The sequence below is a fragment of the Brachyistius frenatus genome, unplaced genomic scaffold (assembly GCF_029030835.1).
Source record: "Brachyistius frenatus isolate BFR_SWC_R1_liver_20210118 unplaced genomic scaffold, ASM2903083v1 Contig_203, whole genome shotgun sequence".
Lineage (NCBI taxonomy): Eukaryota > Metazoa > Chordata > Actinopteri > Embiotocidae > Brachyistius > Brachyistius frenatus.
In genome coordinates this window covers 195,123-222,684 of record NW_027210802.1, presented here as the reverse complement: position 1 = coordinate 222,684, position 27,562 = coordinate 195,123, and the positions used below count along the sequence as shown (strand labels likewise).

At 45.2% G+C, this 27,562-nt stretch overlaps 2 protein-coding genes across 5 annotated transcripts in view; one reads left to right on the top strand and one right to left on the bottom strand.

The window, feature by feature from the left end:
• Window positions 1-1,028: 1,028 nt before the first annotated feature.
• On the bottom strand, window positions 1,029-2,975 carry naa38 (N-alpha-acetyltransferase 38, NatC auxiliary subunit). Its single transcript, XM_069718954.1, has 3 exons — window positions 2,887-2,975; window positions 1,678-1,852; window positions 1,029-1,471 (listed from the first exon to the last, which is right to left on the bottom strand). Exons 1-3 carry the CDS (start codon window positions 2,923-2,925, stop codon window positions 1,347-1,349), a joined length of 339 nt encoding a protein of 112 aa, XP_069575055.1. The 5' UTR covers window positions 2,926-2,975; the 3' UTR covers window positions 1,029-1,346.
• Window positions 2,976-7,221: 4,246 nt separating this feature from the next.
• chd3 (chromodomain helicase DNA binding protein 3) overlaps window positions 7,222-27,562 on the top strand; it is a 28,481-nt gene continuing 8,140 nt past the window's right edge. The window contains exons 1-35 of one of the 4 annotated variants that reach the window (XM_069718947.1): window positions 7,222-7,522; window positions 9,855-9,976; window positions 10,064-10,252; window positions 10,326-10,453; window positions 11,207-11,445; window positions 11,649-11,788; window positions 11,872-12,001; window positions 13,038-13,213; window positions 14,702-14,971; window positions 15,067-15,270; window positions 15,985-16,208; window positions 16,279-16,410; window positions 16,525-16,621; window positions 16,943-17,134; window positions 17,218-17,418; window positions 17,511-17,648; window positions 18,128-18,249; window positions 18,337-18,510; window positions 18,898-19,039; window positions 19,561-19,692; window positions 19,951-20,068; window positions 20,561-20,685; window positions 20,767-20,998; window positions 21,090-21,274; window positions 21,649-21,826; window positions 22,046-22,132; window positions 22,457-22,542; window positions 22,846-22,979; window positions 23,075-23,219; window positions 24,366-24,528; window positions 24,630-24,772; window positions 25,507-25,705; window positions 25,783-25,875; window positions 26,258-26,389; window positions 27,417-27,525. In XM_069718947.1, coding sequence (XP_069575048.1) covers window positions 7,360-7,522; window positions 9,855-9,976; window positions 10,064-10,252; window positions 10,326-10,453; window positions 11,207-11,445; window positions 11,649-11,788; window positions 11,872-12,001; window positions 13,038-13,213; window positions 14,702-14,971; window positions 15,067-15,270; window positions 15,985-16,208; window positions 16,279-16,410; window positions 16,525-16,621; window positions 16,943-17,134; window positions 17,218-17,418; window positions 17,511-17,648; window positions 18,128-18,249; window positions 18,337-18,510; window positions 18,898-19,039; window positions 19,561-19,692; window positions 19,951-20,068; window positions 20,561-20,685; window positions 20,767-20,998; window positions 21,090-21,274; window positions 21,649-21,826; window positions 22,046-22,132; window positions 22,457-22,542; window positions 22,846-22,979; window positions 23,075-23,219; window positions 24,366-24,528; window positions 24,630-24,772; window positions 25,507-25,705; window positions 25,783-25,875; window positions 26,258-26,389; window positions 27,417-27,525 — 5,444 coding nt within the window. In that variant the 5' untranslated portion in view covers window positions 7,222-7,359. Of the gene's footprint in view, window positions 7,523-9,851; window positions 9,977-10,063; window positions 10,253-10,325; window positions 10,454-11,206; window positions 11,446-11,648; window positions 11,789-11,871; window positions 12,002-13,037; window positions 13,214-14,701; window positions 14,972-15,066; window positions 15,271-15,984; window positions 16,209-16,278; window positions 16,411-16,524; window positions 16,622-16,942; window positions 17,135-17,217; window positions 17,419-17,510; window positions 17,649-18,127; window positions 18,250-18,336; window positions 18,511-18,897; window positions 19,040-19,560; window positions 19,693-19,950; window positions 20,069-20,560; window positions 20,686-20,766; window positions 20,999-21,089; window positions 21,275-21,648; window positions 21,827-22,045; window positions 22,133-22,456; window positions 22,543-22,845; window positions 22,980-23,074; window positions 23,220-24,365; window positions 24,529-24,629; window positions 24,773-25,506; window positions 25,706-25,782; window positions 25,876-26,257; window positions 26,390-27,416; window positions 27,526-27,562 lie in introns of all 4 variants that reach the window. The other 3 variants (XM_069718949.1, XM_069718950.1, XM_069718946.1) reach the window with 3 other exon arrangements.

Here is a 27,562-nt window from a genome sequence, read left to right as displayed (position 1 = left end):
TTTTATTTTCTTATCTCGTGCGAATAATGTGTCAAATCACTGCATCAGCGTGCTGCATCCAGCAACCGCAAGCATTTCAAATTCTCGGTTAATAATAACTGAACAAAAGCGTCCTAGTATTTCTCTCTTCATGTCTCCACTCATTTCTAAGGAATCTTGCACTTTTTATTTTTAAATTTTTAACCCATTAAGCACTCCTGAAATGTTACCGTGGGCCTTTTTAATTTCAAAAGCCTCTGAGACTCTCTGGTGTGTCTTCAGTGGCCACCTGAGAGCCTCATTTATAAATAGGTCAGAGATGTTGGGCTGAAGTATGAACGATAGAAACAGAATATTTGGATAATATTTATCCAGCAATTTAAAAACTGAATTTGTAAATGAGGCTCTGATTTTGCTGCCATGCAAGACACACAGTTGTGTTTTAAGTTATTTCATGTCGTGAATATTTCCAGGACACAGTTGACTGTAAAAGCTTCTACTGCTCCATCGTGTGAACTGAAATCTGATGGGACGGTTTTTGTTTCTGGGTTTTTTCTTTTTTCGGGTTTCTGTTGTTAGCAGCATCGATTTTTCTCTGTTGCCAAACTGAGTCGGCTGATATGCTGAAGTATATTAAAACATTGAAACCAAGCAGTTTGTGCTGATTGCCTCCGAGGAGGTTTATTTGTTTGTTTGTCAGCAGGATTACAGAAAAAACAACAAATCGGCCCAACTTTTACAAAACTTGGTGTAAGCGTGAAGCGTGGGGGCCGAGAGAACCCACTACATTTTTTGGAGCAGAAACGAATCACGAATTGGATCCACGAATATTTTTTTTTATTAGCATTGCAAGATACAGACATTTTAGCCTTTGAGCTGCAGTACCTCGTACAGTCCAGTAGATGGCAGCCAAAAGTGGGCAAACACAGGCCATCCTGCAAAGACCATCGATCCACGTGGACTGGTGGCAGTTAATCCTCCAATTCAATACAGCAAGACGAACCTTTTTTTTAATATATATAACTTGATAAAACGGCAACACAAACCTGTCAAATAGAACACTTTATTTGAAAACACAAACACTGAAATCCAGCTGTTTGCCCACACATTATCTCCCCTCTCGCTGTGTTGCACATCTGTCTCTCTTCCAGTCGCGGAGGGAACAGCGACATCCAGAAACGCTGACGCGGACGGTCGCCGTCTGTCCAGGCTCAGCGACCGATTTTGTAAAGTCCTCCGAGCGAAGATGTCCCGTTTCTTCTTCGGGGCTTCGGGGGGGCCGCAGCCTCACATCCGTCTGGATGGGAGTCGGTCACACGGAGGAGGAGGAGGAGGAGGAGGAGGTGTCTGGAGGACCGAGTGAGAGGTCAGTGGTTGGCTGAGAATCCCTGCGTGTCGTCCAGGCTGTCCGCCTCCACCTCGATGGACACCACGTGGTGTCCGGGGATCATGGCCAGGCCCAGGACCCGCGGCTCGCCCTGCGAGAAGGTGTCTGAGGACGGAGCGAGAACAGGTCAGTTGTTTGGGTCAGACGGAGGTTTCTGTGGTCAAACAGGAAAACTAATGAATCTTCCAATTTAGAGGAGTTTTTAAATGTTAAATGTTCTTTTATAATTCCCAGTGTAGTTTTTTTGTTTTGTTAACATTTTAATATTTGTCTGGCGTTAGAAAACTACTTTTTTTTTGTTCTTCTCCTACCGGTGGATTTGAGGAACTCCTGAGCCGAGCCGAGGATGACGTTGCAGTCGCGGTCTGTGCAGAGGAAGAGTCCCACCAGCGTCCGGCCGTCCGTCATGCGGATCCTCATGTTCTTGTTCAGGAGCCCCTCCAGCTTCTGCCTCGCGTGGAACGACGAGGACACTCGGGACGGCTCCTGGGTGAGGACATGGCAGAAAGGACAGGCCGATAATTATTAATTAGTTAGCTCAGCAAAAAAAAAAAAAAAAAAAAAAAATCTATTTTTATAAATAAAAGTCTATTTTATTTACTCATGAACCAGTATCAAAAAAAAAAATCTGTTGACAATTATATCATTACTCATCATGATTTTGGGGTTGAAGGTACATTTAATCTTTAATTTAATCTTTATTTGAAGTTATATTGAAAAACAAATATAAATTCTCATCTAATGTTTAAAGCATTTGTTAGAAAAAGTAATCCAATGAAAAAAGGTACATGTTTTAATGAAGTAGTTGAAATAGCTGCATTTCTTATTTATTACATCACAATATTTATATTCAGACAATAAAATGAATCAATGAAAATTTGATTTTAGTCAAAGATCTCGACAGATATCTGAGTTTGCTGTAGTTTAGTTGTTGTATGTTTCCATTGAACTGAAATCAATATTTAGATGAATAGATGATAAATATTTAGATGAATAGTATAGATGATAAATATTTAGATGAATAGATGATAAATATTTAGATGAATAGATGATAAATATTTAGATGAAAGATATTTAGATGAATAGTATAGATGATAAATATTTAGATGAACAGTATAGATGATAAATATTTAGATGAATAGTATAGATGATAAATATTTAGATGAATAGATGATAAATATTTAGATGAACAGTATAGATGATAAATATTTAGATGAATAGATGATAAATATTTAGATGAATAGTATAGATGATAAATATTTAGATGAATAGATGATAAATATTTAGATGAACAGTATAGATGATAAATATTTAGATGAACAGTATAGATGATAAATATTATCAGGTGAAGTTAACGTTGCACACAGATCAGATGTCAAGAGCTAATCTGTTAGCCGCCAGCTAACGCAGCCTCGACAATGTAGAAAGACGTTTGAATTACACATTATTTTATTTATGACACGTGAAACAGCACGAACAGCTGTTTCATATTTTTTCTAACTACTGAGAGAAATACATACATGAGACGAGGGACCGTTTTCTTCAATCATTGTTGCCATAACCTCCTCTTCTTCTCCTACGTTTGCTCACGGAGCAATATCACTGACGGACCAGCTAAAACCGGAAATACATCATGTACTTTTTTTTTTTTTTTTTTTTTTTTTTCTTAAAGGGACAGAGACCATAAAATACAGTTCCGGTTTGGAAATGAAGTTATTAGTATGATAATAAAAAAATAAAGGAACACAAGAAATGTATTGCTCACGTCGTTACAGTCATGAAGATCAACTTTTTGAAAACATATTTTAATATTACATTTTGAAAACCTTTTTACTTTTGTGGTCAAACCACTGAGACTTAATCTGACCTCAGTTTATGTTGTTTGCCAGATGAGCGATCATCAGTAAGAGGATCACGTCATCTGTTGTCTAAAGAAAAGTTGTCTTCTCACTTAAAAAAATAAAATAAAATACCACCCATACAAAAATACTACTAAAAACAATGCAGTGTAAAAGTTAACTAAAGTTACTATTGTGGTGTTTTTCTTTCTTCACTGGCTTCCCAAATGTAAATAAATAAATATATATCAACATGTACTTCTTTTATTTTTCTCTTATTATAATGCAGAAACCAAACATGTTACGAAATCACACAGACGATGTCGTTAGGACACGATGTGACGAGATGCAGATCTTTAAAGAAGAATGATTTTACTGCAACTTTAAAAAACAACATGGTGTAAACAAAACAAGAGTTGAACTCCTGTACGTGCTGTTAACACTCGATCTCCACAGTGAATACAGAGTATTTGATCGGCCGACATGTTTGTGACCTCTCCTCTCCTCAGACTCCTGGTTCATCCTCTCATCTTCACGGGAAGGTTCGTCAGCGCTGCTTCCTGCCGGCTGTCACTCGGACCGGAGGAAGGATTTCACTAAAGGTTGGACTGGATACCGTGACGTCACCGTGTCACAGCTGCAGGTGATTTGTTTTTTATTTGTTGCCTCCCACGCAGCATAAAAAATAAAAATAAAAGGTAGACTTGTCATCACTAAAGCAGCGTTTCAGGAAACATCAACATGAAGCGATTCATCTGCTTTTAGTGGCCAGTTCTGCCAAAGGTTGTTTTTTCTTTAACACGTTGCAGCTTGAATGAGTTCAATAATTCAGTTATCGACAAGAAAAAAGTGATTTTGTGTTTTTTGTGCAGAGATGAGAACTCGCCGGAAACACAATAAAATAATTTACAGCAAAGTAAACACGGATGAAACTCAAGCAGCTCATCATTGGAGCCTCGAGTGACTTTAACGCAATCAGACGTGATGTTCGCTGAAAGCACTTTTGATTTTAAATTAAAGGATTTTTTATTTATCGAGGGCAAAATCACAACATAAGACACTTAACAGAGTCAAATCCTGACAAAAGAACCTCACAGCTTATACTTTGTTGGGATTTGTTTCCAGTCTCCTCCTGATTTTAATCGTCCGTCCCGGTCCTGTTACTGCAGCACCGTGTCCTCTCCGGGTCGCCTCAGTTCAGACAGCTCGGCTCTGAATGGAGACGACGTCTTCCTCTGTCACACTGCATAAAATCTGGGTTAGCTGGAGCGCGGCACCCAGGAGGGGGGGGGGGGGGGGCTTTTCTCTCTCATCCACGACATGTCTCCCTGCCAAACGGACATGGGGGGGGGGGAGAGGTGGAGGGGTGGTGGATGGGTGGTCACAGCACAGTAGTGCAGTGTGTCAGGGCCTGCAGCACACGAGAGTCCTGGCTAGGTTCACCCCCCCTTTCTTTTTTTATGCAGTCGCATAGCAGGATACTCATGGCTACAAATACACACACACACACACACACACACACACACACACACACACACACACACACACACACACACACACACACACACACACACACACACACACACACACACGGATGCTGTGGTTGAGGGTACATGACAAACACACACACACCCGTGCGACCATCTCACCAGCCTCCATCTGGCAGCAGCAGACACCTCAGTGGCCACAGGCTCTAGTGACACACACACACACACACACACACACACACACACACACACACACACACACACACACACACACACACACACACACACACACACACACACACCCTCTGTGTGTCTCTGTTGGCAGATGTTGGATCCTCCTCCGGTCTGCCGAGCGTCTCTGACACCTGTTGCAGCAGACGAGGCGTCCCTGAGACTCGTGTTTACGTCCAGTCGTTGCCGTGGCGACGCCCTCAGAGAGAGAGAGAGAGAGAGTGATGTCATAAGTTCTGATCTGATAACTACTGCATAGTTATGAGTTTGCTTTATTCATTTAAGCAACCACTCTGTCCAGGCAGCAGTTCATTTGTTTTTATTTTTTTACTCTAAGTACTTCCTGCTTGCGATCGGCCGATGAATCCCAAAACAAGGCGTTCGAGCGTTTCAGCGCCCTCTGCTGGATCGACACGTCTTCACGACAAGAGGAGCTAATCTGACCGTTGCCGAGTGACAGCGACGGACATACCCAGAACTTCGTCGTCATGGTAACAACAATTACGTTGTGTAGCTTTTCTGAGAAGATTGTAGTTCGGGTTGAAATAACTGCGTTCGTTCCGATACGTAAGCGGCATTAAAGTACGTTAAATACTCCGACCTCCTTTATTTACTTAATTTAGTAGTCCTTAATCACTCCGGCCACTAGAGGTCGCAACAAACATAAATATAAGTCATTTTAAACACCCTCCAGAAACAGACGGGTGTTGTTGCATCGTAAATAACAGATGTGACGTCAGACCTTCAAATAAAAACAGCTAAATGGGATTTGATGTCGTATATTTTATTTATACGTGTGATTTTCCCACCGTGACATGTCAAGATGAATCAGACGACCTCTTGACCTTGTGGTAACCTCTGACCCCTGAGGTCTGCTCACGTGGCTCTTTAGTCACATCAGTGAATAAAATGACACCAAAACATTTCCTGTCACTTTTTATAGCTTCAGTTTCGTTCTGAAGGTCATTCGACGACATTTAAATCTGATTCGTTGAGATTGAACTTTTAAAGTTGAAGTGAATTCAGTATTTTTAAAACTGCAGAGCTTTTAATCCTTGAGATCTCTTCATTACTTAAAATGGACTCGGAGGGAATATTTGGCCTTTTGTTTGTTTATTTCCTAAATGTTTTAAAACCAAAATATCAGCCGCGTCTTTATCTGTTTATGTCGTTCCGCTGCATGCAGAGCACTTTTTATTTACTTGTTCTTTCACACATTTTGCCTTTTAGTGGACCTCGGTGTCCTAGTGAGTTTTTGAATGTTAAAAAAAGCAGAAATTTAAATTCCCTTTATGTGCAGGAGCTCCTCGGAGGGCCGGCGTGGCTCCTCCGTGGCTCCTCCGTGGCTCCCCCGTGGCTCCTCCGTGGCTCCTCCGTGGCTCCTCCGTGGCTCCTCCGTGGCTCCTCCGTGGCTCCCCCGTGGCTCCTCCGTGGCTCCTCGGAGGGCCGGCCGGGCTACCGGCTCTCTCGTGGCCTCCCCGCCATCCGACCGAAGCTGCTGCTCATCATCGCTCTCTGGATTTCCAGAAACAGTAAAAAGCTGCTGGTTTCACACCTCCTGTTGTCTCGGAGGCTTCGAGCGGTTTCATCTGCTGCTTTCATAAAAAGGGGAAAAGCACCTCTGGTATCCTGAACAGTTTCCATCCCCACCACAAGTAGTTAATTTTTAAGCAATACAATCTGATGTAAGTCTGGGCATGGCTGCGGCAGATTTTCCCAACCCCCCTCTCTCAATCCCTCCCCAGCACTCACACACACACACACACACGCACGCACGCACGCGCGCGTGCACAACCCTGCTGCTGCTGCTGCTCCAAAATAATGTTCTCCGCCGCGGTGGGGGCTCCTGGAGAATATAAGGTGGCCATATTTGATAGATTTGTGTCGAGCTCTGCAATGCAGAAAGAGAGTTGTTGGTGTGATCTGACAAAGTGACAGTGACACCGGCGGGTCGTCGGATTCGTGACTGATCCCGACTTGGAGGAGGAGGGGGAGGGGAGGGGGAGGGGGGGAGGGGGGGGGGCAGACAGAAAAAGAAACAAACAAGTAACAATGTAACTTACATGCAGTCACACACCCCTTCTTTTTTTTTTCTTGTAACAATGTGTACGTTTTTAAGGAGGGAGGGGGCGCGCGGAGGGAGAGAGACGGAGAGCGAGATAGAGAGAGAGGAGGAGGAGGAGGGGGGGGTGCTTCTGAAATAATATAGTCAGCCATTTTTTATGTAAGGGGATTTTTTTTTTTTTCTTATTGGGGGGGTTGTTAAAAAATAAATATAAGAGGGCGGCCATCTTTGTTGCTCTGCCTAGTGTAAAATATTCCAAAACGCCCCCCACTTTTTTCTGTGCCGATTTGAATATTAAATAAATATCATATAATCGGGCAAGAATACGCCTTTTTTTTTTAATACCAGGACGGATCCAATGACAGGAATATAATGTCCTCTCCTCTCCGGTCCTGTGAGGAAGACGAGGGCATGGTGGTTAATTCCGAGGGAGGAGATTTTGATGAAGAAGACGACGACGGGGACCAAGACGAGAACGCAAGCGACATAAACTCGCCGGCGGCGCCTCTTGAAACTGCAGCAGCAGCCGCGCCAGGTACAGTAAAGGAGGAAAACACGAAACACACCAGCCAAAGTGGAGGAGAAGTCGAGAGCGCGCTGATAAACAACACACTTAAAGACAGGAGCGGACATCCTGGGGGGGAAGCGGCTGGTAGAAGTCGCTGAGAAGCCGCAGGTTAGGTCGCCCCCCCATATCTGAGCCTCTCCGCGTCCAGGGACGGTCACAGACCAGACCGGACCGGGACCCGGGCGCGCGCGCAGCACAGAAAAGAAACATACCTAACAGTTGAGATTTCTTTTTCTTTCTGAAAACAACAACAACAACAACAACTATGTTGCACCACCTTAAAACCTCTCCAGCTGCTGCACCTCAGATGTTGCCGGAGGGGCCATATTTGCAGCTCCGAGGGAAGGCGACGGGAGCGCGCTTTGAAAACACAACTCCAGTTTTGCAACAAAATGCAAAAATCGCAATATCTGCTATTATTGTTGTGTGTGTGTGTGTGTGTGTGTGTGTGTGTGTGTGTGTGTGTACACATACTCTTACTTCCTCATCACCTCCACAGCACATCCCCCTAACAAAGTTTAAACTAACTTGCCACAGCTGGGTTTGTAAGCTCACTTTCTCCGCCATGAAAAGTTGCAGCTTTGTGTTGTTTTGTTTTTTTCTGGTCCTTTAAATCCTCCTGGATGCCGGACACGGAGACACCAGCTCGGTGTGCGGGGTGGTGAGGGCGCCCTGAAGCATGCTCTCCTCCGGCCGGAGGCTCCGTGTGTTTATTTGGGGAGGAGAGGATGCTGTGCAGACATGAAAGCGGTGTTGTGGTGGTGTGAAATCGTGGAGTGAGACGTGACACGAACTTGCCCCATCGTGGCTGTGCCAGGTCCGGATAGGACGCTGCTGCATGCTGCTGGCAGGACATCCAGGTGTGACTGCTCAGCTTCCACAACATGCACTTTAATTATTAGCCGAATTCAAATATGCAGTAAGGAGAGTGTGCTTCGTTTTTGACTGCAGCGGTTTAGCCCCATTTAAGCAAACAATAAGCAGAATTGATCTTTTGTTAAATGATGTTTGGCTGCGTGACATTCTGGAAGTTTCTGTGACTGAACTTGCAGTGGAAGTAAAGTCGAGCTCGGTTAACCAAACTGAGGCAGAAACAGCGAAGCCTTAATGTTGCAGTTTGTTCATAAAAAGGTCATTTTTGGAGGTTTGGATGTGATTAAAAACGTTTTTAAAAAGTCGCCGTGGGGTTGTCAAAGGGGAAAACCAGGGTACGGATATTTTAGCCGCTGCTTTGTCTTGAGGGTTAATTAGCTCGTCGTCGTGCCAGACAGAAAAAAAAATGTGTGTCAGCCTTCCCGTCGAGGACCGTAACCCCCTGTCGACCTCTGGCAGCGGTCACAGCGGTGGTCGGGGTACCCGGTGTGGGGATAACAGCGGAGGGGAAAATAAGTCGTTCCAGTTCACCGGCACGGGGCGGCCTCCGAATCACCGAGACCCGCGTGCGGGCTGCTGCCGCCCCCCGGCGTGCCTTCGGCGGCTGCGCGCTGCACGGATACGCCGGGGAAGGAAAGCGGGGTGAGGAAGAGGAGGTGGAGGAAGGCTGCTGCTGCTGCTGCGGGTGGGAGCGCGCACCAACAAAAGGCAGGCAGACAATAAAACGAGACCCAAACAGAGCCTATCAAACGGGCTGGCGCGGAGACCGCAGCCCGTATTTTAGTTCTGCTTCAATGCTTTTTCCCTCTGAAGCTGCAGGCTGCCGTCTCCGAGTTTTCTCTCTCCAGCTCCAAGGCCAGGTCAGGTTGCAGGTTAAATTGCCTTCCCTGTTTGGGATGTTGCCCAGGTACCGTGGGGAATAACTGGCCTGACATTTTTCAACATCATATGCTCCATGAAAGCAGAGATCACTTCATGCATTTTACACTGAGACTGAGGTTTTATAAAACTATTTATTTCCCTAAAATGAAAAGTTTTATGAAAATACGACCGTATTTTTTTTTTTACTCATTGGAAACTTTTGGAGTGATTTTCAGCATCAAACACTTCATGTATACAAAAAGTGATATCACCCTTTGCATCGCCATAAAGCAATTATTCTCATACTATAATACCAGCTGTCAAATCTACTTACAGCCCCTCTGATGAGCTGTATCTAATTCAGCATGTGTCACGATTCAGATAAGGTCAGAGGTCACTGAGACGATCACGCCGGCTCTGTTGTGTGTAATTCTGTTCAGCAGGGATTAGCCGGTTTGTTTGGGACGCATTTTCAGAAGATTATTGTTTAGCTGATTTCCGATATCCGTCTTTTTTTTTTTCTTTTCTTCCTTTAACTCCCGTCTCTTCCTTTTGTCAAAAGAAGAGCCGGAGATATCAGACAGAGAGGTGCCGCTCAGAAAGAAAGGTCGGCCGAAGAAGAAGAAGGACGCCAAGAAGAAGGACAAAGAGAGCAAACCGGCCAAAGCGAAGAAGCGCAAGAAGATTGTGAGTTCGTGAGGCTCGTCTTTATTTCTTTCACTTTTAACTGACGTCTTAATTTGTTTTGTTTTTTTCTCTCATCTGCTGCCGCAGGACAACAATGTAGAGAGAGACTCGGACAGAGAGCGAGACTTCGGGGAGAACTCGGACAGCGTCGTCAGCGACTATGGCTCCGGTGAGAAGAAGAAGAAGAAGAAGCATAAAGAAAGGAAGGAGAAGAAAACCAAGAAGAAGAAAAAAGACGACGGGGACCGAGAGAGCGGTCAGGAGGAGGCGACGAAGGTAAAAACAAATCGCTTTGTGGATTGTAAAATGAAGTGGGCTGCTGGTTCTGACCGGTGGTTTTGTTTCTCAGCAGCCGATAGAGCAGAAGACGTCGGCCCAGCTGGCGAAGGAGTGGGGACTGGAGGACGTGGACCACACCTTCACGGAGGAGGACTACAGGGAGCTCACCAACTACAAAGCCTTCAGCCAGTTCATGAGGTCGGCCTTCGCTTCTGTTTACACTCATCTTCACGGTCACATGTCCACGAGAACTATCAGCTGTTAGTGTCGCACCTCCGCCTCTGAATACTAAAATGAGATAAGAAAGAAAAGATAAGACTTTATTCATCACAGTGGAGAAACTCACTCGTCACAGCAGTTAAAAGATAGAAAAGTAATATAATATAGAATAATTTAAAAAGACTTGTGTATGAACAAATACATACACAATCTATACAGTAAGTTATAATATAAACTACGTAGACTGAATAATGAAACCTTTTACTTCTACTGGAGTTGTTCCTGTACGAAACAGATCATTAAATCTATATTCTGTTTCTGCTGTGATGATAAAAAGTGTTGCGTTCTGGATTTCAGTTTTTTTTTTTTTTTTTTTAATGGATCTTTAACTTTGACCAACCGTGTTGTGCATCATCATTCAGGTCCGACTGTGACCGGCAGCATGTTAACTCATCCAGGAGGATCGGGTCGGGTTCTGTGACTCGCCCTCCTGTTGGCAGCCGAGTCTTTATCGACGTCAGCTCGTCGTGTTAGTCGTTCAGCAGCGGGCCGAGCCTCGGTGTCGGCGGCTGACTCATACCTGATAACATTAAGTCGCACTCAGCCGCACCGTCTGCAGCTCATTTAATATCTGATAGAAAACTCAAACCACATTCTGAATGCAGCTCTTAAGACGAAGGTGAACGTTTATGCATTTTTGCTGACGTGTCTTTTTTTTTTTTCCCTTCGCAGGCCGATGATAGCCAAGAAGAACCCGAAGATCCCCATGTCGAAGATGATGACCATCCTGGGGGCCAAGTGGAGGGAGTTCAGCTCCAACAACCCCTTCAAAGGCAACGCCGCCGCCGTCGCCGCGGCAGCCGCTGCCGCCGCCATCGCTGTCGCCGAGCAGGTCTCCGCAGCGACCGCGTCGCCCGAGCCGCCTCCGCAGCCGCCGCCCGTCAGAAAGGCAAAGACGAAAGAGGGCAAAGGTCGGCGGCCCTTCATCCACCTGTACTCCTTCAGCTCGTGTGTTATTTGTTCGTAGTTTCCTGAAGCAGAGATCTGAGCAGATGTTTCAGAGATATTATCGTAATTTACATTATAACATATCAGAGAAATATCTTCTGTCCAGTGAACAGATGTTGTCTTAAGTTGTTGTTTTCGTGTTATTGGGATGATGTCATCTGTCCAGGTCCCGGCTATAAGAAGCGCAGTAAAAGTCCTCGAGTTCAAGACAAGAAAAAGGCTTCAGCCGTGGCCAAGGCTAAAAAGATGGCACCCATCCGGATCAAACTGTCGCCTATCGGCGCCAAGAGGAAGAAGAGCTGCTCAGTGAGTAGAAACAGAGGAATAAAAGCACCCTGTTGTTTTCCTGCTGTTTTTGTTGCCCTGAACCGGCGTCCCTCTCGTGTCAGAGCGAGGACCCGGACGAGGAGGAGTCCGAGCAGGAGGACTCCAGCGTTCACAGCTCCTCCGTTCGCTCCGACAGCTCCGGCCGAGTGAAGAAGAACAAGCGAGGACGGCCGGCCAAAAAGAAGAAGAAAAGTAAGCGCTTGTGTGCTCCTTAAATGTTTGGCTCCTGTTTCAACTTTTAACTTTCTCGAATCTAAAAGTTCGTTTTCAGACAAGTAGAAGATTCTCTGCAGAAAGATTTGTGTTTGTTTTCATTCTGAGTTTAAATCTTTCAAAGTTTGAATATTCGAGGCAGTGAATGCAAAAGGATTCAATTTACATTCACTAACCTGGCTGGTCTTTACTGCTTGACATGAACAGAGACGCAGGGTGGTGGTGTTTCCAGCTTTATTTCAGAGATATGTTCTGTTCTTAAAGGTCCCATATTGCATGAATTCAGATTTTTCATTCATTTTTTTTAATTTTTTTAAAATTATAAAGCAGAATCTTGGTGCCATTTAAAACCAGTGGACGTGTCAAAACACTGAGTCCACAGGGAAATGTGCGGTTTTCACTTCAGTAAATTTGTGATGTCACGAACTCTCCCTCACGTCATATGTCCGCCCCTCGGCGCGGCACGCTGTCCCAACCTTTTATCTGTAAAATATATTGCTGAGCTAGCAAAACTACCAGACCAACAATGACCTGTGGTCGGCCTGGACGTACGTTACTCCAAGAAAAGAGGCAGCCGATCAGAAGAGAGGGTCATTAAAGAGACAGACACAAAACGGCCTGACTCGCTGAGACACAGAGGCTCACTCTTGATTTATGGGATGTCAGCACAGAAAGTGTAGGTGCATGTTTTCAGGGTTAAAACTCAACACTGTGCTCAAAAGCATCACTCAGGTCACTCGTGTTTTGACAGGATCGCTGTAGTTATGAGTTTAAAATGGAATGAAATACACTAGTAGCCTCAAAGTTCCCGTCCAGCTCGTGTTTGTGTGCACGTTGTGTGCACGTTGTGTGCACGTAGACGGCTGAATGGGTTGAAACTGAGGCGTACGTGTGCCGTCACACCTGTGAGATGTACAACTGCAAAGAGAAACACATCTTCTGCAGACGGGCTGTGAAACCGTTCAGCGTCTCGACAGGTCGTTTCTACGAACATGTTTCTATCTCTGTCCTCCAGTCCCCGGGGACGAGGAAGGCGACGGCTACGAGACGGACCACCAGGACTACTGCGAGGTGTGCCAGCAGGGCGGAGAGATCATCCTGTGTGACACCTGTCCTCGAGCGTACCACCTCGTCTGCCTGGAGCCCGAGCTGGACAAGGCCCCCGAGGGCAAGTGGAGCTGCCCGCATTGTGTGAGTACAACAAACACGGGGAGCACAGCTGTTCCTGTTATTATCTGTTTTGTGATTCTGCTTTTGCATCTTTAGTCCCCGTGTTTATCTGCAGGGCGACGCAGCCGCCGGCAAACCTGGAAGGGGAAAAACAAAAACAGCTAGAAGTGGTTTTGTAGCTGCATCACAAATCTAAGAAGTGAGAACTGTCTGACTGGCAGACGCACTCACTCCTGCCCAGACAGACACCTGAAGTGGTGCTGATTTGAAGTTGCCATGACACCCAAATATCTGGTGAAAAAAACAAGTTAGATGAGCTGAAGTGTAACAGCGCAAATGAAATGTTGATGACGTCGCTGTGGGAGGATTTTCATGCGATTTTTGTGTCTTTCAAGTTGTTCAGCTGGCAGAATTTATTGAATGATGCCGACTTTTGACGTTATGAAAGAGGAAGAAAGGAGGAGAGAGAAATAGAAAGTGTGCAGAAGTCGGTGATGAAAAGAGACAAACTTTAATCTGGTGATTATTCAGATTTATTATCGGGTTTGTCAGCTGCAGATGTGAGTTTCTGCCTGAAAATGATGTTTGTTGACGTGCTGACAAACAGTAACACTGATAGATTGGACACGATGAAACCAGCTGCTCCATAAATATGTCTGCTTCATCTATATGGCACATTTGTATGCAGCATTAAACTGTATTAAACAAATCAGATTGGCCATAAAAACAAAAAACAAACACATTAAGTAATAAAACTAAATTTAAGAAATTAAAAACAATATTAGGCCAAAACAAAACATCCAAGACTTCGTTTCCTCTTTCACACATTGCGAATATTTCTCATTAAAAACAAAACGCTGTATTCATTGTGAATTTATCTGCATTTTGGAAGCAGCACTGAAACCTGATCTCATGGAACCGCTCTGAGATCTGGGTGTTCATGATTCTTGCAAATGGGCCCCAGAAGCTCAATAAACGATCCATATTCTGCTCTCACTCTGCACAGGAAAACAAATATCCATCAGCCATCACAGTTTTAGTATCTCCTTTCTCTCTTTCGTCACTTTTAGCTGCTCTACGTCTTCCAGATATTGAAGCTTTATTTCAGATCTGAAGATGGGAAACTTCTTATATCCATTAATTTACATTTATATTAACGGTCACAGGGATAGCAGAGCAGATATATGGGTGACAAAGATGTTACATGAATTAGATTAATTCTTTTTTTTAACCTTTATTCTACTTTTCCTTCACACTCACACTCCTCTTTTCTCGTCATCTTATGCCTCTCAGTCACATTCATACTGAAGGCTGTAATAAATCAAAGCCTGGATTCACCTCGACAGCTAATTTTGTCCAAAAAGCCAAAGTGCCCTGGTGGTCTCACGGTCAGGATCCCTGTCACCTGACATCTCTACAGCCAACCATAAATAAAGGCATAAAAATGCCGTTCTTCGACGGTTCATCATTTCCTTGAGCTAAATCTTCACTTCTGTTTACGCTCTGCAGGAAAAGGAGGGAATCCAGTGGGAAGCCAAAGACGAAGACTTCGAGGACTTTGAGGAGGACAGCGAGGACCGAGTGATATCCGAGGTGGTGGTCGGGGTCCCCACCGGGGCGGAGGAGGAAGACGACGACCACATGGAGTTCTGCCGGGTGTGTAAAGACGGCGGGGAGCTGCTGTGCTGCGACACCTGCACGTCGTCCTACCACATCCACTGTCTCAACCCGCCGCTGCCGGAGATCCCCAACGGAGAGTGGTTGTGTCCGCGGTGCACGGTCCGTCCCTCCTCTCGTCTTCAGTGTGTATTTGTGTCTGACGATGTAAACGAGCGTGTTTAGATCTGATCTGTAAATATATTCTCCCTCCGCAGTGTCCGCCAATCAAAGGACGCGTCCAGAAGATCCTCCACTGGCGGTGGGGCGAGCCGCCACCTCCCATTCCCGTCCCGCCCGCCGCCGACGCCCCGCCCGATGCCCCGCCGCCGCCGCCCATGAAAGGCAGAGCTGAGAGGGAGTTCTTCGTCAAGCTGACCGCGCAGTCGTACTGGCACTGCACCTGGGTCACCGAGCTGCAGGTGAGACGCAGAAGATCGGCGGAGGGATGTTCGGAAACATCAAACCAGCCGTCTCCATTCTTCACTATAAGCTGTAAACTGTTTGACATTCTTGCACTAAATGTATCGGCAGTGTTTGGGCCACCAGATTTATACAAAACACTAAAAATCACACAAAATAATGTATATTTGTATATGTATGTATATATTTTTCTCATTTGTCTCCTCTTTTTTGAGCTCTAAAATGAATGAAGCAATCAAAGAACGTAAAATTTAAGACTTTATGTACAAGTGGACGCAACTTTCGGGTTTGAACAGTGACGACAATGTGGAAGTGCTTTAAGCTGCAATACCACTGAGTGCCACTAGGGGTCTGCTCCAAGAAGCCTTTGGCTCCACAGACTCCCATTCAACTTCTCTTATTAAATACAAAGTCAATCATTTTTTTTCCCACAAGTTCTTATGGTGCTATTAGCTAAAGTCCCTCCTTCTTATTTGTTTTGTGGCAGTTTGTTTAGAAAATAATTCCGTCATTGATTAGAAATTAGGCCTTTGGGGGGGCGTGTCTGTTTGATAGGTGGGCGGGGCATAGTTTCCCCTGACGTCACTGTTGGTTGCTACGTTTTTAAGGTTGGGAACCACTGATTTAGTTCTTCAGTCATTAGATATTATATCTATATTATATATATTAAAGATGTACACATTGCAAAACGCTTTATTTCTTTATGCCTCCAGCTGGAGATCTTCCATTCGGTGATGTATCGAAACTACCAGAGGAAGACGGACATGGACGATCCGCCCAGCCTGGACTACGGCTCGGGCGGCGAGGACGAGAACGGCGTGGGAAAGAGCGAGAAGCGGAGGGCCAAAGACCCCCAGTACGCCATCATGGAGGATAAATACTACAAATATGGCATCAAGCCCGAGTGGATGATGATCCACCGCATCATCAACCACAGGTAAGAAGGCGTGAGAGACATTCGGTTCTCTGTAGCAGCGTTCAGCGTAACTACACGTGTCTCCCTCCAGTGTGGACAAGAAGGGGACGTACCACTACCTGGTGAAGTGGAGGGATCTGACCTACGACCAGTGCACCTGGGAGAGAGACGACCTGGACATCCCCGACTTTGCAATTTACAAGGCGAGCTACTGGAGACACAGGTAGGAACAAAGATGGGACGTCTCCAAATGGTGTCGACCAATCACATCTCTCCTCAGAGGATCCAGTCTGCTTTTATGTGGATGCGGTCTCAGCGGTTACTTTGTGTTTTACAGGGACGCCATAATGAAGGAGGACCCGGACAAACCCAGGAGGATGAGGAGCAAGAACCCAGAGGACGAAGACGAGTCTCCGGCCTCGCCGGTCACTGATGTGAGTCGACTGTCGCTTTAGTTTCAGTCTTGCAGGTTCACACAAACACACAAACTCTTATTTTATCAAACGCTTATTGGAGTATTTTTGCATTGTTGAGTTATTTTCTTTATAACATGCTTTATTTACTGCATACCGAGCGAACCAAGACCATTTTTTATATTGTATACATTTTAGAAGTATGAATTTTGTAAACTCGTTTCTCTTTACAATTTCAGGGCCTTTATTGTTTAAGTCTATACTACTAATGAATTGATTTTGACGTAAACCATCATTATATTTGACAGTTATAGTTTTTTATTTCTCGTGTCGTCCCTCCAGCCTACGATAAAATACGAGGAGCAGCCGGACTTCGTCACGTCGACGGGCGGTACGCTGCACATGTACCAGCTGGAGGGTCTGAACTGGCTCCGGTTCTCCTGGGCTCAGGGCACCGACACCATCCTGGCAGACGAGATGGGCCTCGGCAAGACCATCCAGACCATCGTCTTCCTCTACTCGCTCTTCAAAGAGGTACGCGGTCGTATTTCGTGTTTTTTTTGTGGACACCTTGAAGTCCGGCGTCCCTGATCTCGTGTCCGTCGTGTTCCCTTCAGGGTCACACTAAAGGTCCGTTCCTGGTCAGCGCGCCGCTCTCCACCATCATCAACTGGGAGAGGGAGTTCGAGATGTGGGCGCCCGACTTCTACGTGGTGACGTACACGGGGGACAAAGACAGCCGAGCCATCATCCGAGAGAACGAGTTCTCCTTCGACGACACGGCGGTCAAAGGAGGAAAGAAAGCCTTCAAGCTGAGGGTGAGGAGCGATTCGTTAACGGCTGTAAACACGACTCGGCATCGCGAGAAAAAAAAAAGAAAACCACGACGTCGCTGTTTCTCTTCCCGCAGCGAGAGGCTCCCATTAAATTCCACGTGCTGCTGACGTCCTACGAGCTGGTGACCATCGACCAGACGGCGCTGAAGTCCATCGACTGGGCCTGTCTGGTGGTGGACGAGGCTCACCGCCTGAAGAACAACCAGTCCAAGGTGCTCCGGCTGCTCTGTTCCTGTTGGTTTATTTATGGAGCCCCATTCAGGCTATTTAAAGGCATAGAAATACATTAAGAATACGATACTAAGGAGGAAATTCAAATTGCATTTTGAAGACAGTTAAAAGTGTTTTATAGAGACATAGAAGTAAGTATTTGATTTACAGTAAACAATGTTTTAAGCCGTGTTTTAAATGATCCGACCACAAGTTCAGGACGTTTTTTTCCACAGAAACTAAAAGCTGCTTCACCTGGTTTTGGTTTGGTTTGTTGGTTTTGGTAAACCTGTCTCAGATTACCGCAGGAGTCTGGAGGCTTCTCGGCTCCTGTTTAAATGTGCTTTTATTATCAAGAGTGACAATCTTAAGACAATAATGGACATATTTGTGTTTTTCTGCTCTGCCTCTAAATACGCTGTGGAAAAAGTAACAATAATGTACAAATAGTTGAGCTCATTTTCTCGTCCTTGTTTTCCAGTTTTTCAGGCGTCTCAACGACTATAAGATCGACCACAAGCTGCTGCTGACGGGAACGCCGCTACAGAACAACCTGGAGGAGCTGTTTCACCTGCTCAACTTCCTCACACCCAACCGCTTCAAGTAGGACGTCTCACGTGACGCACGCAAAATAATTCACGTTCATATTTTCTTACTTATTTACCAGATTCGTGCTTTTTCTCTTCCCAGTAACCTCGACGGTTTCCTCGAGGAGTTTGCCGACATCTCCAAGGAGGACCAGATCAAGAAGCTCCACGACCTGCTGGGGCCTCACATGCTGCGCAGGCTGAAGAGCGACGTCTTCAAGAACATGCCGTCCAAGACGGAGCTGATCGTCCGAGTGGAGCTGAGCCCGATGCAGAAGTACGACACAAACCCACATAGAGACAGAAAATCAGTCTGTTAAAATAACCTGAACACACAGTCACAACAGTGCAGTGGAGCGTTGAGCTGGGAATTTTTTATGGAAAGTTTTCTATGAAACACATAAGAAGAAATTGGTCATAATTATGAGATTTAATGGGAATTGATGAGCCGCTCAATGAAAATGACTTTAATTACAAAAAAAACTTTTAGCTTCTGATATTTAACGGTTTATTCCTTTAATTTCTCATTATAAAATGTAACATTGAGGTAGAAATTGAGACGACTCCTTTTACACGTGATTTATACTGAACTGATGCCACACTGATGTTGTTATCGTTTATTTCATCATGTGGTCTTTGTGTTTTTTGTTTTTTTTAAATACAGAAAATACTACAAGTTGATTCTCACCAAGAACTTCGAGGCTCTGAACTCGAAAGGTGGCGGAAACCAGGTGTCCCTGCTCAACATCATGATGGACCTGAAGAAGTGCTCCAACCACCCCTACCTCTTCCCTGTCGCCTCCATGGTGACAGCACACACACACACACACACACACACACACACACACACACACACACACACACACACACACACACACACACACACACACACACACACACACACACACACACACACACACACACACACACACCTGTCTTAAGGCAATACTCCCCCACCACATTAAATAAATCTAAAGTTTTCCACTTTTCAAATGATTCACTTTGAATTATTATTATTATTATTATTACTATTTTTTTTTTTAAAGTGAAATGATTCACTTTGAATTAATGCCAAATTGGGGACAGTGACACCTTGTGGCCATATGTGGTAGTGCTCTTAGGTAGAAAAAAAAAACAGTAGGAAATTGTAAAAAATAAGCCAAGATGCAGGTTTTTTTATTACGAGACATCCACATTATTCATCACTATCTGTGAGGCTGAATACACATTTTTCTGTTGCATCTTGTCGGTACAAATTTAATCCACCAGTGTTCACCTTGTGTGTGTTTATTTGTGTGTGTGTGTGTGTGTGTGTGTGTGTTCGTAGGAAGCCCAGAAAACCCCCAACGGTGCCTACGAGGGCTCGGCTCTCACTCGGGCCTCTGGGAAACTGATGCTGCTGCAGAAGATGCTGCGGAAACTGAAAGAACAAGGACACCGAGTGCTGGTCTTCTCACAGGTACACACTTGTGCAGTATGCATAAGCACACACACACACACACACACACACACACACACACACACACACACACACACACACACACACACACACACACACACACACACACCAGACGGACATCTCCCCGCGCAGATGTTGTGTTGGTCCCGTGACACCTCCGCGGGGCCCAGCAGCAGACTGTGGTTCCAGCTGTGCGGGGGATGTGTGGGTGATGGAGTCTACATGAAAACACGACCGTCTGCCTCCCGTGTGTTTCAGATGACTAAAATGCTCGACTTACTGGAAGATTTTCTGGACTACGAAGGTTACAAGTACGAGAGGATCGATGGAAGCGTCACGGGAGCTCTGAGACAAGAATCCATCGACCGCTTCAACGGTGAGAAACCGGAGACGTCCGAGACTTGAAGCATATTAGCGTGAATGAAACAAAGAATACAAATACAGAGTTTGAAATCCCGCACCGGTCCTCACAGTCTCTTTGATAAAGGAGGCAGTCGCCATGGAGACTGCATCAGCTTCAGGGTCATGTAAATTGAATAAAAAAAATACTTCAACAGAACAAAAACAGGTCAATTACGTGCAGAGTATTAAATATCAGATCTCTTGTCTGCTGGTAAAATGAGTCGATAATTGATGAGATTGATTTATTTGAGTGAAACGCGGCAGGAAGAGTCAGTGGAAATAAATCAACTCCTCCCACTCTTGTGACTTTTCACCTTCTTCGATAAGCAAAACACAACGAAGCTCAATCTGTAGTTATTGTTTTTAACATTATTATTTTGTTGGAGTCACACGGCCGCCTCCTTTGTCATTACGTCACTGTATGAAGATGGTTTTGTCCTGAGAGACTCGTTGTCTTTATTTCCAGCCCCTGGTGCTTGTCAGTTTTGTTTCCTGCTCTCCACCCGAGCGGGAGGTTTGGGCATCAACTTGGCCACGGCGGACACCGTCGTCATCTTCGACTCGGACTGGAACCCTCACAACGACATACAGGTGCCGCTCGTAGAAGCAACGTATTCACTCTTTGAATAAACGCTCTTCGTATCAGGACGTGACTCGTCTCTCTCCGTGCAGGCGTTCAGTCGAGCTCACCGCATCGGGCAGGCCAACAAGGTGATGATCTACCGCTTTGTGACGCGAGCCAGCGTGGAGGAGCGCATCACGCAGGTGGCCAAGAGGAAGATGATGCTGACCCACCTGGTGGTCCGGCCCGGTCTGGGGTCCAAGGCCGGCTCCATGAGCAAGCAGGAGCTGGACGACATCCTCAAGTTTGGGACGGAGGAGCTCTTCAAGGACGAAATGGAAGGTGAGAACGGGCGCACTTGGTGTTGTTGATGATCCTTAAAAATGTCTTTTGATGAACCAGACCAACCGTTCCCGCTCTTTAACCCCGTCAGGTATGAAGAACAGTTCGGGAGATAAAGTGGAGGACGAAGGCAGCGTCATCCACTACGACAGCACCGCCATCGAGAGGCTGCTGGACCGAAACCAGGACGCCACCGACGACTCGGACGTCCAGAACATGAACGAGTACCTCAGCTCCTTCAAAGTGGCCCGGTACATGGTCCGAGAGGAGGACAAGGTGAGAGACGGGGACAGAAGAGGAAACTTTACAACTCATTTTACATTTCATTATGGCAAACAGTTTGGAGTCAGAGGAGGAGGAAGAAGAGGAGGAGGAGGAGGAGGAAGAGGAGGAGGAGGAGGAAGAGGAGGGATCATTTATGATGTTATCTCACTGAATGTCGCCCCATTTTTTATCTCGTATAAGATCTAAGTTCCAGTGAAAATATATGTTCTGGTATCATAACTGGTAACAGAGTTAATCAGATTCATCTAAAACCTGAGACATTAAATGTAAAAGTCTTTCTTTGCTCTGTAACTTCAGACTGTGATCGTGTCTGTGTCACGTTGTTGCATCACCTCCATCTTTTTTTTCTCCACCCGACGCTGCAGATCGAGGAGATCGAGCGGGAGATCATCAAGCAGGAGGAGAACGTGGACCCAGATTACTGGGAGAAGCTGCTGCGGCATCACTACGAGCAGCAGCAGGAGGATCTGGCGAGCAAGCTGGGGAAAGGCAAGAGGAACCGCAAGCCCGTCAACTACAACGACGCCGCGCAGGAGGACCAAGGTACGGACCGACGCTCGAGGAATCTCCCTCCGAGCTGTTTGGATCCTCGCAGCTCAAGGACGAAGATGAAACTCTGAATGTTTGATTTATTTGTTCAGATTTATCATTTTAATCTTCTGATCTCAGCAGGATTTGTAAATGCTTTGTGTTTGAGTTATGACTTGCACAGTGGAAGTGAATGGGCCCGGCCTATTGACAGACCACCGTGTGCTGTTTCAGAGTGGCATGCTGACATTTCAGATAACCAGTCCGAGTACTCAGTGGGCTCCGAGGAGGAGGACGAGGACTTTGATGACCGGCCAGAAGGTAAGGAGGGAATTAAGAAAAGAAAAAAAAAAACAGATCAAATGGAGCTGAGCTGCTCGTGAGCGACGACAGACGTGTGTTGTTAAAGAAACGACCTCTCAGGTCTGCGTTGAATCACAGTCTGAAGTTGATTTACGTCTCTGGCAGAGCAGAACGAGTCCGACTGCCAACAAATGCACAAAAAAACACCGTCTGACTTAAGAAGCCTAAGAAAACGCTGCAAAGAAATATTTTAAGAAAACTTGACATTCCTTCTTATACTGCGTCCGTGCTGTTACAGGTGAGGTTCCTCCGAGCGTTGTTACATCCTGTTTTCATCGACAGGTCGAAGGCAGTCGCGCCGCCAGCTGAGGAACGAGAAGGACAAACCTCTGCCACCTCTTCTGGCCCGAGTGGGAGGAAACCTGGAGGTCTGTTTTCACTCATCACTGAAATCTGTCGGCTTTATTTTGAAAGCACTCTGTGGATGTTTTATTCTTACAATCTATCAAAAAAATAAAATATTTATCTAAAATTGGCGACGGCGTCAAAGATCTTCTATCTCCAACAACTCTGAGCTCATTTATCATCCTGGTGATGGTGGATAAACGTTTGAGAAATACACGATTAAAAAAAAAAAAAAAAACTTTCTCTTTCTCACATTTTCATTTAAGATAATAAACATAATGTTTTGTATTTGTCCCGGTGTTCAGACTTTAAGTTTCCTTCATCAGGTGCTGGGCTTCAACACACGCCAACGCAAAGCCTTCCTGAACGCGGTGATGCGCTGGGGGATGCCGTCCCAGGACGCCTTCTCCTCTCAGTGGCTCGTCAGAGACCTCCGGGGGAAGTCGGAGAAAGAATTCAAGTAAGTTCACACACAAGTCTGTCGTTCGTCTGTTGAGCTGCCTCTGATTTCAACTCGGTCAGCTCCTTCTTCTTCCTCTTCTTCTTCCTCCCCAGAGCTTACGTGTCTCTCTTCATGCGTCACTTGTGCGAGCCGGTCGCCGACGGCGCCGAGACGTTCGCCGACGGCGTCCCGAGGGAGGGCTTGTGTCGGCAGCCGGTCCTCACCCGCATCGGAGTCATGTCGCTCGTCAAGAAGAAGGTGAGACCGGAGCTGTCGGCTCTCTTATTGTTGACAGACAGGTGAATGGAGGAAGTCATGACGCATATCATCTGGAAGCAGCTGAGAGCAACAGGTGTGTGTGTGTGTGTGTGTGTGTGTGTGTGTGTGTGTGTGTGTGTGTGTGTGTGTGTGTGTGTGTGTGTGTGTGTTTATTGTAAAACCAAACATGAAAATGCTTTTATATGAAGACGGTCAACACAACAACACAACTCATCTGCAGTGAGAAAACGCACAACATTTAACAATCTTGTTATCTCAGTGACGAATGCGTTTCCTGTGAATGCTTCACAATAGAAGCAGCTGAACGTCACTCGATGATCTCGCAGGAGCAGGAAACATTTGGTTTGTATCAGCTGACTTCGGATCCTCACCTGCATGTTGTAAAATAGGAAAAGGGACTTTTTTTTCTGTTTTGTTTTGTTTTTGCAGAATACAGAAAAATGATGACATTTAGAAATTGTTTTATTGGTGTTTTTAAAAAAAAATAATTTTTAATTCATTGCTATTTATATTTATGATAGTCCCCGTAAAGTTCACAGTTTCAAAGCCCTGATGTCATTTTGGACAATAAAGTTTATCATTAAACTATAATATCCTGCTTCCATTACAAATCTTTGTCACAAGTCTTTAACGACCACATTTCGGTTGATATACTAAAATATATAGATATTTTTACAGAGTGAATCACCAAATACAGTGCAGAACAAATGCAAACCATAAATAATATTTAAGACTTTAGGTTTAACTTAACTGAAAACAGAAATATTACAACATCAATGCTTCCTTATCAAGGTCCTGACGAGGTCGTAAGTCTTTAATATAATGGTCTCTTTATCGGGAAGAAATCAGACCTGACAGATGTTTTCATTTCGCTGCTACTTTTACTTTGTCAGTTTGTTTTACTTCGTCCAAACATCTTCCATCCAGAGTTCAGTCCAACCTGTTTAAACCTGCACACGTCCCCATGTGGACCGCTGGGAGTGTGTGATGTGCTGCCAGTGAACGAGGGATGTGGGTGGTGTGTTTAAATGAACTGGAATCAGCAAAAAAAAAAAATCAGTGCCTGCCGAGCTTCTTTTTTTTTTTTTTACTTTGTAAAGTGTGTTCTGGTGTTTTTGCGTTCAGATCCAGGAGTTCGAGCACATCAACGGGCGCTGGAGTCTTCCAGAGCTCAAGCCCGAGGTCAACATCGACAAATCCTCCTCCAGGGCCTCCTCCCCCGCTTTGAAGACCTCCACGCCCACCCCCGACGCCAGCTACAACAACACCCCGTGCACCTCCACGCCAGGTGAGCAACAGTGCAGACTGCAGATCCAGCAGGGGGCGCCGCACGGAAAGGGGGCCGCGGATGATGTTGATCTGCTGTTTTATTTGTGTGAACACATGCAGCGACACCGGCACCGCTGGAGAAGCTGGAGAAGAACGGGAAGGAGGGAGAGAAGGAGGAGGACAAAGAGGAGGTGGAGGAGAAAGACAAGGAGAAGGACGAAGGGAAGGAGGTGGACGCCACCAGGACTCGAGACCCCGAGGAGGTGGGACGCTCCTCAAAACGCAGCTAAAGCATCTTTATTCTGCAGTTTTTAAGTGCACAATCACAGTGTGTTCTTCATGCTTTTGTTTTTTTTAAACTTCAGATCTATTTCTCTTTTTTCAACTCTGCCTTTGTCCTCCAAATTACAAATAACACGAGCAGTATTTTTCTAAACGTTTTAAGCATTATTTTATGTCACAGTTCTGCTGTTTTTGTTTGTTTTTGAAACCCTCGTATCTCACGTTATTCTTAACAGTTTTTCAAGGCATGTCATAGTTTTAGTATGTTTTTCTTTCGCCCTATCAGGCCGACATCGGCTTCTGCTCACTTTCACACTTTAATTGGACAAATAACATTGAAATATTCCTGGTAAACACTGCAGTCTTGAAATAATCCATCTACTCTGTAGTTATAGCGGCATTTTCATACAATGTTAAAATCAATTTAAAGTGGTAGGTTGAATATAAAAAAACACAAAGTAAACTACTGAAACATTTGGTTGTTCAAAATGTTAAATACGTAGAATTAATAGTAAGACAACCCACAATATACAAAAACACCAGTGTGGTTTGTTTCTATACACAGAATAAGCTGCAAATGTGATAAACTGAATAAAACATGTGGCTGATAATCAGATTTTCTGTCTGTAAAAGCGGATTAAAAACTCGACGACTTCGCTATATAACAATAAAATGGACTCCGTGTGTGACTACATGTTGTTTCTGTTCTCCGCAGCTTTCCTCCGCCACACAAAACGCCTCCCCGGGTCAGAAACCTGAAGGCAAAGACCAGAGCGTCCCGAAAGAGAACGAGAAGAGAGAAACAAGTGACGATCCGGCTGACGCGAAGGAGGAGAAGAAAACTCCGGAGGACAGAGGAGAGGAGGCGAAACACCCGTCGAAGCAAGACTCCAAGGTCAAAGACGAGAAATCAGGTGAGAATACAAAACAATAAACTTCAAAATCTGACGTAAAACAGCTTTATTTGACTTTGATGTGTTTGTTTTTGTAGAAGGAGAGAAGACGGCGGAGGAGAAGGAGAAAGAAAAGACGACAACAACGGAAGACGCGAAGGATAAAACCGAGGTGGCCGACGTGAAGAAAGGTGCGTCTGTTCGTGCTCGTCTCTCTGTCCCAGAGTGTGTAATACACCCGTCAGGCCACTAGATGTCGCCGTGTCGATGTCACGTTTTAGCTCACCAAGGTGTGAAAACTATACACATGCATGACCAGGGTTGAAGGAGGTCACATGATATGAACAAATGGTCAGTGTAGGGAGGTTGATTGTTTTAGTAGCGTACATAACATAAAGTATTTAACTTAACTTAACTTATTTAACATAAAATGATTTATTTTAACCCAAATAAACCAAACCGCATTTATTCTTCACACGTAGCTCCGACACTGTGTCCTCTGGTGGACAGACGGGTGTATTACACGTTAATCCTGCGGAAAATTTAAAATTTGTCTGTCTTTCTCAATAACAGAAGCTGTCAAAGGTGAAAAGGATGCTGGAAAAGAGGTGAAGGCAGCAAAGGAGGAGGCGGCCAGGGGTAACGGGAAGCCTCCGCCGGAGCGACCTCGCTTCATGTTCAACATCGCAGACGGTGGCTTCACGGGTTAGTGCTGATTTACCTGCAGCATTCAGGTGGTTTTCATTTCCTTGGCCTTCCTTTATCTCCCGCAACGGCTCTAATTTCCACTTTGGTCATTTTAATGCTTTACTTCTGTGTTTTTAAAGGATCAGAAACTGAATTTCTTCCTAAAGTTTGCACAGAAATCTTTGCGATTCATTTTGAAAAAGGTGAAGGACTTGAAATAAGGAGTATCCCGAAAAATGTCTACAGCTCACAAGTTGATTCATATATTCTGTATTCATAGAAAACGAGTCGCAGACAAGATGACTCAGCGCTGAAGATGATTGTGTGTGAAGATGAGTTCGAGATAATTTCCACACAACACACTGGTAGAAAAAAAAAAAAAAGAGCGAACCAAGTATGAGGCAACATGCTTGTTGGTCACTTCAGACTTCTGTTCAACATAACTTCATTGGAAATTCCCGAAAAAAAAATATTGACATAATGCTTCTGTTGATCCGTTTTTTGATGAAAGCTTTAGACTTTTCTTTGTGTCTTTAACAGGACACTTAAAAAAAGATCATTGACAGATTGAAACATTGTCTGCTCATAAAAAGACGCAAAACACCAAATATAAAGTGCACTTGTATTCTGTACTTCAACACTTGAAGGTAAGATTTCCAACCGCAGTCGATCTCTAACGGACGTTTAAGACTCAGATCGTCTTACCTCCTGAAAGAAGAGCCGACCGATGAAAGGAGGGAGGTGTGAAGGGTGAAAATACCTTTTAATAGGTCGAACCCTAAAAAAAAAAAAAAAAGTTCCTAAGCGGCCTCAAGCGACGTAAAACTTTACGACGACGGTGAACAAACAGAAACCTTCTCAGCGAGCCAAAATTACCTCCGATTCAATCACAGGCTGAGAAAAGCTGCGGGTGTTCTGCGGAGAACACCTGCAGCCGGGTTTCAGCGCGCTCAGCACCTTTTGAGACCGCTCTCATGTTTGTTACCTCCCACCCCCTCCCCACATTTCCCCCACCTCCTCCCCACATCCTCCTCCACCCCCGCAGAGCTGCACACTCTCTGGCAGAACGAGGAGCGGGCCGCCGTCTCCTCCGGGAAGATGAACGAGATCTGGCACCGCCGACACGACTTCTGGCTGCTGGCGGGAATCGTGATGTATCCTTGACAGCCGTTGCCCGGGCGATGACCCCCG

Coding starts and splice junctions, on each gene's coding strand:
- naa38 (XM_069718954.1), bottom strand. CDS start 2,925: ATGGCAACAATGATTGAAGAAAACGGTCCCTCGTCTCAT. Junction 1,853..2,886: donor AAAACGGTCCCTCGTCTCAT/GTATGTATTTCT, acceptor GTCCTCACCCAG/GAGCCGTCCCGAGTGTCCTC. Junction 1,472..1,677: donor GGAGTTCCTCAAATCCACCG/GTAGGAGAAGAA, acceptor CTCCGTCCTCAG/ACACCTTCTCGCAGGGCGAG.